The sequence below is a fragment of the Centruroides sculpturatus genome, unplaced genomic scaffold, assembly GCF_000671375.1.
Source record: "Centruroides sculpturatus isolate CEXI.00-Female unplaced genomic scaffold, Cexi_2.0 scaffold553, whole genome shotgun sequence".
In the NCBI taxonomy this organism is placed as follows: domain Eukaryota; kingdom Metazoa; phylum Arthropoda; class Arachnida; order Scorpiones; family Buthidae; genus Centruroides; species Centruroides sculpturatus.
This window is the reverse complement of record NW_019384837.1, coordinates 296620-316778: the sequence shown is the minus strand read 5'-3', so window position 1 is coordinate 316778 and position 20159 is coordinate 296620. Positions and strand designations below refer to the sequence as shown.

Here is a 20159-nt window from a genome sequence, read left to right as displayed (position 1 = left end):
TTAGATGCTGACTCATATTTCACACACAGTATGTAATAGTCAGTTCTTGTCAGCTGCTGTATTTAGTGTTAATTTTAATAAAAAATTATTGCCTATTGATTATTATGCCCAAAAAAATGCATGGATGGATCAAGAAATTTTTACAGTCTGGTTTTGTAATGTGTTTTCAGGTGAAATTATATCTTAAATCTAAAAATTTACTAGAAAAAGCAAATTTAATTATGGACAATGCCCCCCAGCACATCTATTGAATGATTAAGAAGTTGATAAAGATATAAAATATGTCTTTCTTCCTCCCAACCCAACTTCTCTAATTCAACTTATGGATCACAGAGTGATTGAATATTTGAAGCATCACTACCAAAAAATATTTATTCAACATTTTATTTCTTGTGATATGGATATGAATTTGGACAAATTTTGGAAACAATACACTATTAAACATGCTATTTTCAACAATGCTGAAGTTTGGAATCATATTCTAAACAAAACATTGTCTCAAAGTTGAAACAAACTTTGACCATTAGATGCACTTAGCAGAAGTAACAGGGATGAAAATAAAAGACAAAAGAATAAATCTTGCCAGAATGTTAAAAAAAATTGAAGTATGTAAGATATTTTTTTAAATTATATTCTTAGCTATGATAAAATGTTTTCCAAAAGTTTTGTAAAAAATAGATCATAAGTTACATTTTGTGTTAATTAAAACTACAAAAGTATTTCAAAATGTGTTTTAATAATTGTTACTAGAATTTTCTATAATTTATCACTCCTCTCCCAGATGTAATGAATTATTGAGTTTCTACTGTATTTAAATTTTTTGATAAAATTTTATTTTAAAAATAGTTTTCAAAAATTTTGATAAACTGATCATAAAATAGCCAGTATTGTAAATCCAACTGTGTGGATTTTTTTAATTTTGAGTATATTTTATGGTAATGATATAAATTTTTATATTTCAATACTCAGTTTTTGCTTTTTCTTAAAGAGTATGACAGAAAAATCATTTGATTAATGGGAAATCTTTGTGTTTGTTGCAACACAACACTTGGGCGATCTGCCTAGGGGGATGCCTTCCGGAAGGTTTTTTTAAGGGAAACTGGCCTCTATTTAGGCATTACAGATGTGGAGAAAACCCGGAAAACTCCACATGGTCAGCCTGTCTGAGTGAGGTGCGAATCCATGACTGATTGGCCACTGGTGGGCCTGGAAATATTTATGAATATTAATGGAGGAGTTACTCAACCAAATGATTGCCATAATTAATTGGGCTATAAATTTGCTATTAATAATGATTACATATTAAGTAATTTAGAATTAGAGGTAGATGTTAGGCATCATCTCTTATCTAAATTAATAATTATAATTTTTAATAATTTATTAAATAATTTAGAACTGTCTGAAAGAAAAGAACTAGCCTGAAATGGGATTTGAACCCACAACCTCCACTTACCATATGCAGTTACCGTGAGTAACCATATATGGTTATATTTAAAATTTAAATATATCTGGAGGCAAAAAATTGCTTGTAGATCTGGGTAGTGTATAACTGGCAAGTGCACTGCATGGTAAATTGAGGTTGCAGGTTCAAGTCCTGCTCTGGGCTAGTTCTTTTCTTCCAGATGGTTCTAAATTATTTAATTAATTATTAAAAATTATAATTATTAATTTGGATAAGAGATAGTGTCTAATTTTACCTCTAATACCAAATTACTTAATATCTAATCATTAGTAATAAATTTATAGCCCAATTACTTATAGTGATTGTTTGGTTGAGTATCAATCTATCCGGCTTTGGGAAGTTTATTAATGGAGATAGTTGAAATTTCCAAGAATCTGGTCTCATTACTCAAGTTTTCATGTATTGCTGATAGAGTATGCCAAAAACAAATAACATTCTTTCAAGTTGTATGGGATAAAAATTGAGTATGAAAAGCTTATTGTTTATAATTAAATGTAGTTTGATTAATAGCAATATCACTTCATTTATATACTATCTGCTTCTCTAAATTTATAATCTGGTATAAAAAACAATGCTTTAATAAATTGAATCATTAAACTGTTTTAATGAGCTTACAGGAAAATAAGAAAGAACAAGATTGTATAAAGATGAAATATAAACTAACATACAATTTTTCTATTGTGTAAAATACAAAATTATATCATACTAGCAGATAAGCCTGGCGTTGCTTGGGCAAAAAGTAAAGATAGCAAAGATTAAGATTATTACATTACAGCCAATCTTACCTGTTTTCACACAATGCAAGAATTAGGTTTCCCTGTTTCCAGTCTAATTAGAAAATTTTTAGATTGGTGCTATATGTGTGCTATTTACAAAGAAGATTATTTTGTTTATGCCCAGACCAAATTCATTGAGTGGGTCTAAAATTATGTTCAATTTAATCCAAAAAACCGCATCTGCGCCTGTAAATCTTGCACGTTGCTTTCTCTTAACACTTCCATTGTTGAAGCCTTAATCCTGTCACTTTACCCGCAGGGGGATTTCAAAAAATCCCTTGTTAGTGTGTGTTCTCATGACGTACCTAAAGCTGGATGCACACATGGGGTGCAGCAAGGAAAAGTGGCAGGATGACGTCAATTTTTCTCGCCGCAGAAGTTGATTTTGTGCTGCTTTTCTCGTGCCACAAAAGTTGGTTGAATTTTATCTTTTGTGGCAACCACTGCCAAGATGCGTTTCTATCAGCCAATAACAGTTCATCTAGTAGTCATGTGAGAAAATGCAATCACGCGCTGTTTTAATGGCAGAAAGTTTGATGCGGTTAACCGAGATAACTAACATCAGAATAAAGAGGACAGATAATAAATTTAACACAAATTCTACACAAATAATAATATATAATTTAATTCAAAGAACAAAACAACTGAATGTTACTCGAAATAGTATTCTTTATTGAGGAATAAGCATATTTTGTACACCAGTTCTTTATCAATCCGAGAAAATATCTCTAATCCAAAATCTTCGACAAAATCTTCTAACTAAATAAAACAAGCCGAACAAAAAAAAATTTGTAAACACGTGGATAGTGACAATATCGGCATCATTCACCATCTTGAATACTGAACGCATGCGCTGAAATGTAAGTGGATTGCCGCCACGTGGTGAAGATGCGTTTGCGATACCGCTTTTCCTTGTTGTGCCGCATGTGTACATCCGGCTTAACTGTGTACCAAATTTCAAGTTTCAACTCCTAACCGTGCTGAAATGCTCACAATGAAATGCTCATGTACACACATGCCATCTATCATAGGATAAATGTACTATGCCAGAAACCTTTGCAGGAGTATATTAAACAACTTCCCAAAGTTTCATGGCAATCAGATAAATGATGTAGTAATGCATGAAGGACAAACAGACAGACATTAATTTTTATATATATAGATTATTTGACATATTTATAATTAAAAAAATTAATATTTTAATATTAAAAACTTTTAAGAATTAAAATTAAAATAATCAGGATTACAAACTTGAGTTTTTTAACTTTGAAATACTGAAAGATATTTTTACTAACAATAATAATACTAAGATACTAATGATATTTTTTGAAAGATTAAAAATTCATTTATTGAAAATAAAAAATTTTTTAATCATTAAATAAATTGACTCTTGAAATACAACATTATCAGTACTCTTTAATATCAATTTAACCATATCAAATAACTAATTCTTGTTAACACCAAACAATCTGCCAGATTGTATCAAACTATATGGTTACATTTAATAATTAAATATTCAGTAATTTTGCCTAGAGATAGGTGAAATTATTCAATATCTAATTATTAAATGTAGCTATAATGTAATCTGATAAAATATGGCAGATTGTTTGATAATGTTAATTTAGCAAAATTTTTAAAACTTGATTATTTAATAACTTAATAACAATGACTTTATTTAAAATACTTATTAAAAATAAGCAAGTAAAAATGTTTGAGAAAGACATATCTGTGCACTTTGTTTTAAGATTTAGAATTAATATGGAAAGTCATTTATTGTAAAATTTAATAACTGAAAATGACACATTATAATATAGGAATCTTTAAATTTTTTATAACATACTCATAATGAATGCTTTTGTTAATGAAAACAATCTCATTGGTATCAATAATAATCCTTTGCAATACTATCTTGATCTATACCTGGTTCTAATCCTCATTAGATTTGTTTTAAGTATCAAATTTAAGAAATCTAATGAATTAGTAATAATGATGCAATCTTATAATATAATCGAGATGAGTTGATAATGATAATAATAAGTGCAGATCCCAAACGATTAGGAGTTGAAAGTTGAAATTTGGTACACAGTTAGGGTACATCATGAGAATGTACACTAAGAAGGGATTTTTCGAAATTCCCCCCCACAGGGGAGAGAGACAGGATTAAGGCTTACAGTGAAGAAATCGGCTTCTACTGTACTATTTTAGATGCCTTTTTTGCATTTATGTGGGAAATTGAACATATTTTTAGACCCTTCTAAAAATTCTCAATGATATTTAGTGTTACATTGTATATAAAGTTGAGACAGGGAGTGCATGTGCATAAGTTCGCTTTATTTGAACTCTTTGTCTTAATGTTCGATTTTATGTTTAAATTTATATTTATGAACGATTCTTGAAGATCCAGCTTATTTTTCAAATTTATTAAACTTGAAGAAGAATCCAGAAAGAGTTACGAAAATATTTATTATTTATCGCTTAGTGATACTATACAATGGTTAGTGGTTGCAGTGAGTCTTATTTATCATTATCCTGGTGTGGTAAGCAGATATCTAAAAATTCTCTAATTAGTCTCGGGATAGGAGGAGGACCTAATTCTTGCACTCGGTGAAAACAGGTAAGATTGGCTATAATCTAATAATCTTAATCTTTGCTATCGTTACTTTTTGTCTGAGCAACGCTGGACTCGTCTGCTAGTTAGGAGATAATCTGATTATTTAATACTATGATGATGCAAATTTTATTATTTAAGAATAATTTACAAATATAAAAAAAAATACAGGTATACCTTGCCTTATGTCATTAACTAGTTCCAGGAGAGGCGACGTAAGTCGAATTTACTTGTCACTAGGCTAAAGCACAAATAACCATTCCCAGTTCTGTATTTTTTGATAAATTCATTTTTAATAATATATGGCTAATAAGAATATATTTTAAGCTTACAAATAAATAAATTTTAGTTTTTAATATAGTACAGAAAACAAGTAATCTAAATTTACGAATTCATGTACGTACAGTATAATACTTGTAAATGTACATGTTTACAGTTTGGTGATGTTTATAGTACATCGCAGACTTTTTATTTGTGAATGTGGTTTGCTCTAAGACATTATAAAATAAGATGATTTTGTATGGTTAAATAACAAACACAGTTATTAAAATTATTTTGCGATAGTAAAAAAATAAACTAATTTATGTTAAATTTACCAATAACGAGTGGCACTGACAATGACACCAAACAGTAGATATTGGAACTACCATGGAAAATGCCAATATTGAGCTCTTAAAGACCGCTAAATAAGATGACAACACAGAGTCACAGATGTTTTCATATTTCATTCTCTATGATTTATGATGATTATATTAGCATTTAGTGTAAATGTATTTTAATATGATTTTATGTGCTTTTAACACTTTTCTAGTGATACAGTAGAACCTCGAAAACTCGGCCTAATGTGGACCGAAGGGTGGCCGAGTTTGTGAAAATGCCGGGTTATCGGGAATGGGGTTAAAAAAATAAGTACGAGTGTTTCCTCAGAAAATACTGTACTGTACTTGTATGTATTGTTTACTTGAGAATATAACAGAGAATAAACTGCCCAAATACCCTTAAACAAAGGAAAAGTACGTACTTTATGAAGGCATAGAGCCTTTACTACATGAAAATGAAAATTAATGAATACACTGTGTACAGTAATTTACCTGATAAGACAGACCTCAGAAAAATACTTTATGAGAGCTTTTATACTTTTATAAAGCTGTCTATAATGAAAATTAATTAACTAAGGATTTTTTTGCCCTGCCAGGGTGTGGTCGAGTTATCCAGAGTGCCGGGTTATCGAGAGCCGAGTTTTCGAGGTTCTACTGTATTACAATTTCAATATTTGTGGCAGACAGATGTAAAGTTGAATAAAATGACTTAAACTTGATTTTTATTTTTCCATATATTTTTTTGACAAACGACATATAATTGAGAATGACGTAACTCGAGGTATACCTGTATATTTTTTATCAAAATATATTTTTCTGAAACATTAGCTTGTACTGATATATCAAAATTTGTGTTGGAATAGCATCAAATCAAATTTTAACTATATTGTCAATTATTATTTTTTTAGTTACATCAAATATATTTTTAATTATCATTGAAATAATAAATTTTTTAAAATTGGTTGAATATATATATAACATTGTCAATGTAGTATGTAAATATTAAGCATATATTACTAATTCTTCAGTGTCACAAAGTCCTTATGCATGCTATCCACAAGTTAAAATTTTTCTCTGTGTTCTTTTGGACATAGTCTTCCTTTTTGATGGCTAAGAGCCATTTAATCATTCCCCAATACAAATTTTGTAGATCTTTAACTATTACTTAAAATGGAATTGAGAAATTTTCTCTTTCACATTTGTCAAAAGTGAACTGCCATATGTTAACTTTGAACTTAAAGGAAGCAACACCAAATCAGATTTACATTCAATCCATCATCCATCATACCTGATGACAGATTCAATGGGAACTTAGGATAAAATCTCATGCATACAGACTTTATGACCAATTTGTATATTTAAAAAATTTTAATGAATATTTAATATTTTCTCACATTAAAAATCATTATTTTATTTTAATAGCAATAGAAATTACAATTCCTAGATTTAAATACACAAGCTATCTTTATTTTTGGGATGAAAATTATGACAGAAGAGACCTAAAAAGAACATATCTAGCTTTTGATTTTTTAACTTTAAATCAATCAGGATTGTTATTTTGGAGTGGCAAGGTAATCAAAAGATTTAAATAGAAAATAAGTTTTATCAAATAATTCATATAATAATAAAATTATATTTTATAAGTATTAAAATTTGAAATTGATTTAAATAACCACATTTAAATTATTATTACACTAATTAATAGATAATTATATTATAATAAAATAAAAAATATTAAAATTTTTTGTATTAACATTAAATTTCAACTAATTTATAATTATTATAAGCTTAAAATTTAAAAAAAAATAATAGATATATTAATAAACAGTAATTTCAATAAAAAATATTATATTTTATTTATTTTGCATGAACAAAGTTATTTATTTAAAACAAGTTAGGCATCCGAATAGAATTTTCTGATTACTGCAAAATGTAGCATACAGTTATGTCTCAGACAAGTATGTAAATAATTATGGTTGGGTCCAATTGCACATTAGGTAACACCATCAGAGTGCCTTAAAATTGTTATCCCAGTATTTAAAAAATTTGCAGAGGTTCTCTGTGTTCAGAGTTTTCAGTGTACCTGTAGTTTAAAGATCTTTGAATTTGAAGTGGCTGTACTGTGCAGTCAGAGACATTATGCATAGCTGATAAACTTTTAGAAAGGCCACATCATCAAGTGAGAGAAGCAGAATGTTGTTTTGTTCAATTGTCAGCCATTTTGGCATGATTATATGAAGACGTTGGAGCAATGGATATATGAGGACACACATACATGGGAGTAGGCTCTGGGATGCCTAGACAGTCCACCAGAAGAATTGATCATGATCTTTAGACAAGCATGAACAGCTGCAACATTGTCTTTGTTCATCATCCAGAGATAGATGGGACCTTGTTATAGAATCCTATATCTTTCCATATCATTGACATGTGACTAGTAGAGACAAATTTGCATACACAATAACCACTATGCACCTTACCATTAGCACCCTAACATTGTTGGCTTCGTTTGCAGTGGTGCCATGACAGAGAAGCAGAGACTGCTACAGACTGGCAGCTTGTCATCTTTAATGATAAATCACAGTTCTGCTTGGAAACAGATGACTACTGTGTTAGTGTGGAAGACCAGTGGTGAGTCCACAATCCTGTCTTTACTGTTGAGTGGCACACTGCCCCATTGCTGATGTGCTGATCTGGGAAACCATCTTGTATGACAGTTGATCACTCTTAACAGTGGTGCAAGGAACATAATAGCACAGCAGTACATTCAGAAAATAGCACATGGTTGCAGACAGCCATTTTCCAGCAAGATAATGCTCAGCTACACAGCTAGGGTTTCCCAGGGTGTATCTGTCATGTTGCCACACTTTCTTGGCCTGTCCAGATTTCCCATCAAGTATTTGTGGCATTAGATGGGATGCCAGCTTCTTAGCCATTGTAAAGTATAAAGGATCTAGAGTAGGATAGTATACAATCTTGTATGCCTCCATGTAATCAGGCAAGAGGCTATACAAGTTACTAAAGGTCCCCTTAAATTGTATTGCTGTTCCATAGAAAAGTACCCCTTTGCTAGGATATTGTAATAACTTGCTACCATTATCATGTTCACACTAATAGTTTCATTTGATAACATTACCTCCTTATTGTGTAACTTTTTTGTCAATGAGTATAATTATTAATAAAAACTTATGTCATTTGTTAATTAATTGGATTTGCTTGGTTCTAATGATATATACTAGACTGTTGAGAAATGCTGGCATTAAATTTCAGTGACAGATAGTTTCTGCCTGTTATGGTCTGTGTGTCTGAGGTCTACCCAGTCCCTTTTCAATGTGAAGATGAAACATGAACTCCAGAGTAAAATTGGCATCAGTGGGGAACTGGCCACCATATCTGCCTGTCTGTTGAGAGTAGAATCACATACCCTCTATTCCCAGCTTGTTTTTATGACATACATTAAGGGACTACTTTATATTGTTTATAATAGAATAGAGAAATTTGTTGTGTAAAATAACAATATTAAAATTTAAAAAATAACTTCAATCATTTTTTTTCTTCCTTTAAATATTTTAGGCTTTATAATGATCAAAAATTTTAAGAAGTCATACAAATTTATTTACATGATTACTCAAAATTACACATTTCATTGTTACATAATTTTATTCTGTTAAATGTTTGTTTGATGAGAATGGTCATATAATTCACAAAAACATTTTATTTTTTAAAATTTTTTGGCTTTCACAATTAATTAGTTATTTATTTATGAATGAATATTTCAATATTACAGAATTTCAAAAATTTGTATGACTGATTATTGAATATTAAAAAATTTATTTATTTATATTTTAAAAAAATTTTAAATAAATATGCATTTTATTTTTATTTGTTAAAAAATAGTTTTCAAGAAATGATGATTACATAGGAATAGGTCTAGAAAATGGTTATATAATAGTAGTATGGAATTTAGGATGGCTTTCTCATAAAAAAATTACTACAGAAGACACTTATTCTGACAACAAATGGCATTCAATTGTTATTGATAGGTAAATAAGTTTTTTATCAAAAATTTTAAAATGGTTTTAATCTATATGACTCTATTTTCAAGAGTTAATTAGATTAAAAATAATTATTTCTATAATATTCCATTTACAATAAACAATTGTTATGAAATAAATATATCATAAAGATAGATTTCATGATATTATACTGTATTAATTTAATTTTTTTTTACTATGAAACTTCAAAAACTTTCAAATATTTTTCTGTATACAGTTTACTAATATTGCTTAAAAAATATAAAATTGTGTGTGTTTTAAATAGTAGTTAATTTTTAAAAGTTAAGAAAGGAAGTCAAGAATATTAGTTAATTATGTACTTTTGAGAATAATGAACCCTCAAACTCAAAATATCAGTTAATCTTAAACCACTTTTTACACAGTCCATTCTACAAACTTCAATAATTAATATAAAAAATAATTTAGTTACTCTTCAAACTACCGGAAGTTACTTAATTTTCATCTCTATAAACTCAAAATATTATCTTCAAAAATACTTATGTAATTAAAGATTGCTAACTTTGACAAAAGGGCATGTTACATTAAATTTGTTTCTTCTATTGACTATTGTTTAAATGAAAGTTCAAAAACTGTTTAAATTCATTAAAAAATTTTTTTGTTTCTTTAACTTAATAAAATTGCATTTAATTTTATTAATTTTTTAACCATTATCTTGTATACATAAAAGAATTTATGGAAATTAATATTGTCTATAAAATATTTGATGGTTCACTCGATTTTTTATTAGTTGTACAAAACAATCCTTTCAACCATTTATTAATGTTGTTAGAGAATATGTTTAGTTCTTGGTTGGAGACTGTCTTGATTACTTCTTTCTACTGAACCCTGACTTTGTGAGTATCTGGGCTTTCCATGTACCATTTTTAACTCAGGCCACATATTACAAAGTCCTTTGATAATATTATTGGCAAATTCTCTGCTATTATTGCTTTTTAGGCTACTCAGTGTACCAAAAGTTATAAAATTTTTAAAAGAACATAGGCTACAACTTCAGCCCTTTTGGGTTTTAATGGTTGTAGTTGAAAAAATTTAACAAAGTGGTCTTGGTACATAAGTATAAATTTATATTGTTCATCGGCTTGCGACTGCATATCTATAAGGCTAACCTGACATCTTGAGTTCATACCATTGGCTTAAAATTGGGTTAACTACAAAGCCTTTCTTAGGAACATTCTGTTTTTTCCAATTGATTTCACACAAATTCAAGTAAATTATGATCATCTCTCATGATATTTTTATATTTTGAACTTAATTTTTTTCCATACTATTTTTGCCACCATGGCCAATAGCAATATGGACATCATGTGATATCTGAAATATTTCTTCAGTGTGAATGCAATATTTAATCAAATTACCTTCTTTTACAGGCACAATTAATTTTTATATTTCTCTGATATATACATCATCATATCTACTACATAAATGCTAATATTCTTCCGATAACTTCAAAATTACATTGGTTATTTACTCTCACTTTCAATTTTTCTTTCATTGTCAAATATGCTGATTTTATAAAAATTTGACTGTTCTAACTTTTTGCTGATAGTAACTTTTTTAATCAGTTGTTGAAGCAGGTTATTCATATTATTTAATGAGTGTTCGATGACAGTTCGTTTTTCAAAAAAGGACATACTATTTTAAGAAGCAAAAGTAAATTAACTAGAGACTACATGAATTTAAAATTTTGATACTAAACACAATATGCATGCACAACTCAGATGCAAGCTGATCACTGCAAGTTATTACCATCACTTTCCACAACCAGATGATAGTACAGTAGAGCATCAATTATCCGAATATCGATCAACCGAAACATCAGTTAACTGAAAGTGTTCCAGTCAGCAAATTTAATTTCTGTTAGTGTTGTGGCACTGCAATATTTGTTTATGTCTTGGGCTACTCCAATATCATTTTTGTTGGTGTGCATGTTTTAGCTGGCAGCACTGGCATGACCATGAGAGGGTATTTAAGGACATGCCAGGATTTGAATGAATTTCAACATGGGATAGGTTGATGTATTTTTTCGTACATAAATCGATTGTCTGAAAATCCCCAGTCTCAAATTGTTTCAGATAATCGATGCTCTACTGCATTTATAGTATTCAGTTAAAGGTGATAAGTTTTCATTAAAAAAAAAAAAATTAAATTTATTAGAGGGCTCAATTTTGTTTGTCATTATTCAAAATGCTCATATTAATCACTTAGTCCATAACATAATATATTATTACAAATTGTAACATTTCAAATTAAATTTGCAATATAAAAATTTTTTCCATTATTATTTACATATTATATTATTATAAATGTATACATACATATTTATCATTTTACTTTTTCTAGATTAAAACAAGAGTTAATATTGAAAATAGATAATAAGCAATACAATAGTAAAGTTATAGGAAATTATTATGAATTAAATACAAATGGCCATTATTATTTTGGTAAGTTCTTGTTAACTCTAAATAAGTGAGTATATTTACCATAATGAAAATATTTTAAATAAATAATCAAATGTAGTTGTGATTCATAAAAATAATTTAAGTATTTAAATAGGTGGATTTCCAAGATCTGTTAAGATTGATGATGAAACCCGAAACCATTTTAGCATGCCTTTTAATGGATGCATTAGCAATATAATATTACCGTATTATGTAAATTATAGCAATATAACTGAAGCAAATGGTTCAAGAAATATTAACAATTGTGACACTGCCAAATTTGTTTAAAAGAAAATAAATTATGTAAACAAGAAACTGCATACAAAAAATAGTGAGATTATTGTTGATTTGTAAAATTTTATTTCAGTTTTTAGAAAGTGGCTATTATTGTATTGTATTTTATATGAATTATGAAAATAAAGTGTGACAAAAATATTGTTTAATAAAAGTTTTGTTTCTTCATTTAATATTGCCTATTATTTGCAATGAAAAATTCTATAAATTAATATAATTAAACAAAAATAATAAAATATAATTTATTTTGCATAAACTAAATTACAATTCTAATCTATTTCTAAGGAAACTAAAGATTTTGGTGCAGATTCATCTAATTTCTCAAAGTATGGCATGGAAGGAAGCAACTTATCTTTGTCCACAAGACTTCTGCAAAACTGAATATTGTTTAAAATATGCTCTAAAGTCCAATGTTTTCTCAAAAGAGCATGATCTAGAGTAAAATGACCATGCCGAATTTTTCGCAATTGCACGCACACAGCACAAGATTTCAAGTAAAGTCCCAAATCATGAACAAGTTGTGCTAGGTAAAGTTCTGTCTCATTAATACAATGTACCTCTATTAAAAAATAATTGTTATTAGAAACTTTCAATCTTTATATTTTAAAGAATTATTCAAAAATTAAATGTACCTAGAGTAAAATTAGGTATGTCAAAATGAATACATCTTATATTATAAATCAGTGCAACAGATTTACCAGCAGGCCTTATAATTCCTTGACTTGCTAATTCATAAGCAGTTTGACTCTCTAATGGAACTCCTGCATACCTAAAATGTAAATAAATAATTTTTTTAAACTTTTAATGATTTTTATTAATTTTTCTTCAGTTTTATAAAGAAAATGACAAAATTGAAAAATCAGTACAGCATTATAGCATTACTTATATAATTTTTAGTTAGTTCTATAATTGGATAAAACAAATGGAAAAATATCAACCAACAAATACTATTTCTGAAACAGTCAATTATAGTATTTGTTGGTTAATTTTTTCCATTTGTTATAACTAATTATAAAACTAACTGAAAATTATTTATTATATATATAAAAAATATAATAAATCTTATTTTTATTCATTATAATTCTGTTTTTTACATTTTCTTAAATTAGAAATACAGATGTTCTTCTACATGTGAACAGGTTAGGTTCCCAAGGTTTGTAGAAAGTATATTTGTATACAGAATTACCACTTATTATTAGTGTTTGATCCTTCAATGTACTTAATAAAATACATTATGCTCATTTACCTGCTCTCTATCGCTTAGTAGCAGGTGTTTCAAATAATACAGTTTTATGATGTCCAGTTGTTTCCATGAAAACAGAGTGACACTTCTTGCATTTATCTCTATTGCTACATTTACAATTACATTTTGGATGTATTTTTGAAGCACTAATTATAAAATATAAAAAAATGCAAACAATAGCAAAAGAGTGCCATTACTCCAATGCCACCTTACAATTCTCATAAAGATGAAAAATCATGATACACAGTAGAAATAATAATACAGTAAGTTAAATTTCATAGAAATTGGTAAAATGTTCGAGGAATGATTTGTGAATGAACAAACAAACATACACTCGTATATATATATACACGAGTGTATGTTTGTTTGTTCATATATGTATGTTTGTTGTATGTATATATATATACAAGTGAGAATCAGAATGATGTTTTAAAAATTTGGGGGATTGTAGAGGATGAAATTTTGAACATTTTGATATAAGGAACCTATAGCCAGAAATTTGAACTAAAGTTTCTACAGCACTTTGCATGTTCTATGTGGTTGGTATGCTGAATGAAGCAACAGAATACAGTATTTATGACAAGTTTTATTGACAAAACAGTAGAGTACAACCAAACTGTACATCGAATCAGTGGCTGCACTACTTTAGAATAAATGTTCAATGTGACGACCACCAACTTCGTTACATAATGTGCAACGACAAACCATGTTTTGTCCGACTCTCTGTAAGATGCCATGCTCCCCACTGATGGTATTAAATGCTGTAAAAATGCACTCCGTAAGCTCATGAACTGTTCCTACAGGTGTTGCATATACAGGGGACTCACATTGACTAGCTGTGTGTTTACAGCACAGTGCCAGTGGATGCAAGGGGTGACCTGAAGGATGACAAGCACTAAGTACACAATGTCCTGTACACAGGCTAAGTTAGACCACTGTAGTTGTGTGTTTACAGTCTTCCATCTGCAGCAATAACATAACATCAATAAACGGAAGAGTAGCTACCATAGTGAAGAGTGGTCAAGCACTTCCTACCACTATAGACACTTTAGTTAAAATTTTCAGCTATAGGTTCCTTATATCAAAATGTTCAAAATTTCATTCTCTACAATCCCCCAAATTTTTAAAATGTCATTCTGATACACTCTGTATATATAAATACACATTACTGGCCAAAGACTGACCTCAATGTCACTCTATAATCAGAAAGAAAACTTCAGAATATATGCAAAATTTAAGTTTTAGTTTTATGGTTAAACTTTTTAAGTAGGGGAGCATCTATATTCAATAAAAATTATCATTACATAAATAATACTGAAAACACTTTGTATTGATCTTTAGCATACATTGTTAATATATATTTTTTTATAATGCAAATCTTTAATTGAGGCAGTGCAATAGCAAAGCCTCTTCTATGTGGCTTACAAGAATTGTGTTTGTTCTCAAAATCTGTTTGATTGATTTTCATTAAACTTTGTCATTTTACATTAATTGCAATGAGGAATCCAGAAATGTAATAAAAAATGGGGTTGATAACTTCATTTTCAAGATGAAAGTTTGTTTCACAAACATGCACAACAAAGCGATGTCGTACAATGTTTCAGAGTTGCTAGCACACCTTCTATGGGCTTATAGAATCAAGTTCATCCTCAAAATTTAATGGGCAGAGTTTGATAAAACCATTTTGATTAAATGGGTCATTTTCCATTAGAGATAAGGAATCCAGAAATTTAATATGGGTCTGTTTAAATGTAAAAAATCCAGCAACAAGTTGCTGAACTTTCCTGGCAACATTTAGAACTGTATGTGGCACCATCTATTACAATATTTCATTAAAAACTTTTTATATTTTTAATTATTATAAAATGGCAAAAAGCTAATTTTGAGGATTTTATAAAAAATTATAAATGCTAATAATGAGTAAAATCATCATTAAGTCTGATCCTACTCGAGATATGACATATAACCCCTTTTATCTCCCCCTCCCCACCCCACCAAAATTTAATAGTATCAATTCCCCTAATAAACAAACATCCCTGCAAAATTTCAGAAATTTTCAACGAAAAGCACAGGAGTTAGTAAGCTTCAAAGAGTGTGAACAAAATTGTGCCCCACACATATAGAAATTACCCCTGAATTTTATTGCATTTCTCAATGTTTCAAGGTGTCCTAAGTCCAAAAATGTAAAAATCTTGGGGGGGTCATTTTTTGACTGATTACCATACTTTTCCTCTGTTATATATAACAGTCAGGAAAAATAGAAGTGTATGACTTCATTTTTGATATACAAAGATATTAAAGTGATAATTGCTGTGCTCTCTGATGTGCACAGTACTGAGTGTGCCTAATGGAATTTAGGCCTAGGGGTCAAAAATACAAACAGTATTGCATGTGTTTAACATAAAATAGGTGCAAAAAATGAACAAAATATAAAAACAAAGCAATTGATGATGACTGCTTTGTTCTTGGATCACCTCTCTGTGTTGGCAAGTGTAAGGATCATCTTTCCCTACATGGACAGTGCAAAAATCATGTCTCCCATGGTCAGCAGGTACAGTACAAGGATCACCTCTTCTGTGCTTAACAAATGTAGGGATCACTTATTTCTGGCTCTGCTTCAATTCTATTGCAATATGAAAAAGTCGCACAATGTCCTACTTTTATTATATAATTTGTTTTTCTTTTTGAAACCGTGTCCTGTTTTATATTTGTGGCATAGTAAACACTAGTATTGTGTTTTATTCTAAAGACACATGGCAAATTTTCCATCAAATTCCTTTTCAAATTTTCCATCAAGGAATTTGATGGAAAATTTGCCATGTGTCTTTAGAATAAAACACAATACTAGTGTTTACTACGCCACAAACATAATTTGTTTTATTTTTAAAGTGTACTAAAGAAATAATATTACATATATATTGATATTAATGTAATATACTTTCTCAAAAGTACACTACATTAATATATATGCAATATTATTTATTTAGTAAAAACAAATAACAAAACTGAATAATACATAATCTGATGAATATTAAGCAACTTACTTATATGCATGAGTCTGATGGGCACACTGTACTGAGGAAACAGCACGATCTATATCTGAATGTTTTATGTGTTCTATAAAATATGAAAGATAATTATTAAAACTAAATAGTTTAATAAATAAATAACAATTGATAACAAATTGATAACAATAAATTTAAATTCCAAACAAGTTAATTGAAGCCCTTGGGGATGTGTAGTACTAACCCTCAGAATCATGTTTCTGGAGTAATTGAGTTTGAATGTTTGAAATCCTAAAACCATATGAAAAGGCCTAAGTTAATATTTTAGCACTCTTAACTTTGCTTGTAGATGTGGCTGTCAATTTTATGCTCAAAACAGAAAAGATTATGCTTACTGATAAAAAAATTCCACGGATCAAGATATTGTCCACAAAATACTTTTTTATTTCCATTTAATACTTTTGTTTACATTATTTTACTTTTCTTGGTGTTATTCATCAATATTTTCCACATCAGCAACACTGTGATTTGCCTTGATCTGGTAAAAGAAAGCTTAGTATGCTTTAGGAACCCATCTCATCAGAGACAATATATCATTCATTTTTTGCAATCAGCAATGTCCCAGTGTACTTTTTCTCCAGCTGATAGACATTTGTGCTGATGCTAGGGTGTATTATTTGTGAGTAAGTACCTCAAAATGCCACAAACTGAGGGTTAGCACTATATGTCCCTAAAAACTTCAATTTATAAATTACCATATGTAGCTTTTTCTATTATTTTTCCATCTGCAAAAAATGACTCAGTTGCATATCCAAACTGACCCTTTATGTGATATGTTTTCAAGTGATTTCCATAGCGAAACTTGTCTAAAAGTTTATTTTGATCATTGATTGCCATAACTATAAAAATATAATTAATTTTGGACAATTAGAAGTTTGAAATAAAATTTAATANAGTTTGGCATAAAAATTATCATTTGGCACATTGGCTACTCTCTGGGCTACATATTATTTATAAATATATTAGTCAAATAAAAATATACTTTAAAATGATGTTTCATCGTTTTTTATTAATTAGAGACCCAAATAAAACAAATATTTGTTTTTCAAATAAATTTTTGTTTGTCTCCTTTATAATAAATGAATTTATTTATTTCTAGGTAAAAATTGAAACTGTCTGTAAAAGTAATTTTTTTAAATATCCTTTTTCATGATAAAGTTTTAATACTTATTACTATAATCTAGACTTGTTAATCCTTAAATATACAAGTATATTTAAGGATTGGGTCACAAATATATTATATATACTTGTAGCCCAAAACTCCATGACTTCTTCCAATGTGGCCCAGAGGAACAAAAAGGTTGGACACCCCCTGCTCTAAATGTATAATTGTTTGCTCTACTTTTGTTTTTCTGAGGTTTCTTGTAGAACATAAAAATTTTTCATATAGAACTTTATATTTTTAGTCTAATGTCAAATATTCAATTGTTCACAAACAAAATATGATATTAATGTACTGATTATCCAGAAAAGCAACCATCTAACTAATTATACTTACAATTAGTGCAAATAATTAACTACATTCATCAACAATTATTCAGTTAGATACTTTAGTTGACAAAATATTTATTGTAATTTTGTGTATGTAAACTGTGATAGTGTATAACCACATCAGCATATACTCTACAGAAATTCCAAGAATGGAAATTAAGCCTTTGCATAACCTGTACTCCTGTACATCTCATGTTTCTTGAGTAGCTATTGAAAGCATTACAATTACCAATATAAGGTTTAGAAGGTACCATCTCGAACATTAAAATTTTTGTTTTATTTTCACTAGGAGTTCATTATAGATAAAATTAAAAAATAAGTGAATTGGAAAGATAGAATTCTCAGGGAGAAACTCCTAAACTCCATACATGTAGAAAATATAAAATGAATGCCAAACATTTTATTGTGTATTACTTCATTTCTATTTTATTTATCAAATAATAATAATATTATTATTTGATAAATAAAATACAAATAGAAAACTATATAATTTGGTTCAAATACTCTTCCAATAGATAACAAATTTTAACTGTAGGTATTGAATAAAGACTGGCTGAAAACAGGATTAAGTGAGGGAAGGTTATAAAAAACTGAACAACATTCTTTATCTGTTAGAGAAGTTTAATCTGGTTAAGTTGTCACTTATCGTCATGCATATTAATGTTATTAAATGTCTGTGTTATTGTTGGAATTAAGCTTATAGTACGAAGAAACTCATAAGCTTTTCCTGGGTGATTCATTCATTCAGCAAGAACCATAGTATAGTAGTAATGAGAAAGAAATTTAAAACAGTTACAACAGCATTAATGTGGTGAAAGTTCAAAGGTCATGTTACAAAGCAAAAGCAATTTGCCAACCAATTTAAAGTGTTGGAAAATATTCAGTATTCTCACGTTTATGAACTTAACAGCTTTGTGGTGGCTTAAGTATAATTTTTTATAGATTATTTATTGAAAAAAGCAAAAATGTTCAAAAAATTACAGCTACTTGATAACTATAAAGCACATATAGTAAAATCACTATATGAAGTTTTATTAGTTGCTTAGTTTACATCATTTTTCATGAATTAATAATTAATCAATGTTTATATTTTGCCATAATTTATATGTATCATTTAAAGTATTCTGTCCAGTCTGTTTGCTATTTAGAATTAAATTTAAATGAGATTTTTACAGCTGATAAGATAAATAATACAGTATATATATTTTAATTAAATATCCTACTTATACTTTTTGATACATTCACATTTCTTAAAAATTCTTAGAAATTTCAATTTAATTGATAGTTTTTTAATTAGCTATATCTGCATGTTCCCCCTAATAGTGGACAAACTTCTCAATCTCGACAGTGTCTGCTATTCGGAGGCTATATTATATTAATTTACTTTATAAAATGTTTAATTAACAAACAAAAGATTGATTTATTCAATTTAATTGATAGTTTTTTTTAAAAAACTATCAATTAAATTGAAATTTCTAAGAATTTTACCCATTATTCCTGATATGTTATTTCCATGGTGTACTGCTGACTGAAGATTAAAGTCCTGTTTCTGATATCTTGGACCAACAACTGAAAAAATAAAAATAAAATTTTTAGAAATAAATTATAACAAATTGTCAATTATCAAACTAGTTAATCAACTGAACTGCTTCTTGTAATGTATTAGTTAATTTGGATCTTGACTAGAACTAAACTCTAAATCAGGGATGTCCAACCAGTGACCCGCATGTGGCCAATAAACGTGTAAACAAAACCAACAAATTGTTTTATTTTTTTATTTCAACGGCATAAACTCAAAAAAGAAGTTTCACAAAGCAGTAAACTTTTATACATATTTTATTTTTGAGTGAAAAAGAAATATTTTCAAATACTTGGATATGTGTGGATGACAAAGGAATACTAAATAAAGCTGAAGTTGTGACTCAAAGGATTATAGACCCAAATTTGAGAAAAGGAGAGAAAGCCCAAAGGTAAAAAGTAGTGAGAAAGGTTAAATAGATCTTCTGTTATGCAAATATTGACCCTTAATTTTTCAACCTTCCTCACTACTTTTTATCTTTTGGCCTTTCTCTCCTTTTCTCAAATTTGGGTCTATAATCCTTTGAGT

The 20159-nt window shown here is 28.7% G+C and overlaps 2 protein-coding genes across 4 annotated transcripts in view; one reads left to right on the top strand and one right to left on the bottom strand.

The window, feature by feature from the left end:
- LOC111630227 (protein eyes shut-like) overlaps positions 1–12377 on the top strand; it is a 57018-nt gene extending 44641 nt beyond the window's left edge. The window contains exons 22-25 of the mRNA XM_023374294.1: positions 6868–7016; positions 9343–9488; positions 11862–11962; positions 12075–12377. Of these exons, the coding sequence (XP_023230062.1) occupies positions 6868–7016; positions 9343–9488; positions 11862–11962; positions 12075–12247 (569 nt within the window). The 3' untranslated portion in view covers positions 12248–12377. The remainder of the gene's footprint in view (positions 1–6867; positions 7017–9342; positions 9489–11861; positions 11963–12074) is intronic.
- A 104-nt stretch (positions 12378–12481) lies between these two features.
- Positions 12482–20159, bottom strand: part of LOC111630237 (mitochondrial mRNA pseudouridine synthase Trub2-like) — a 44016-nt gene continuing 36338 nt past the window's right edge. For all 3 annotated transcript variants that reach the window (XM_023374309.1, XM_023374310.1, XM_023374311.1), the window contains exons 4-8: positions 19541–19621; positions 17257–17400; positions 16541–16613; positions 12886–13022; positions 12482–12812 (exon numbers count right to left, since the gene is read on the bottom strand). In XM_023374309.1, coding sequence (XP_023230077.1) covers positions 12523–12812; positions 12886–13022; positions 16541–16613; positions 17257–17400; positions 19541–19621 — 725 coding nt within the window. In that variant the 3' untranslated portion in view covers positions 12482–12522. The remainder of the gene's footprint in view (positions 12813–12885; positions 13023–16540; positions 16614–17256; positions 17401–19540; positions 19622–20159) is intronic.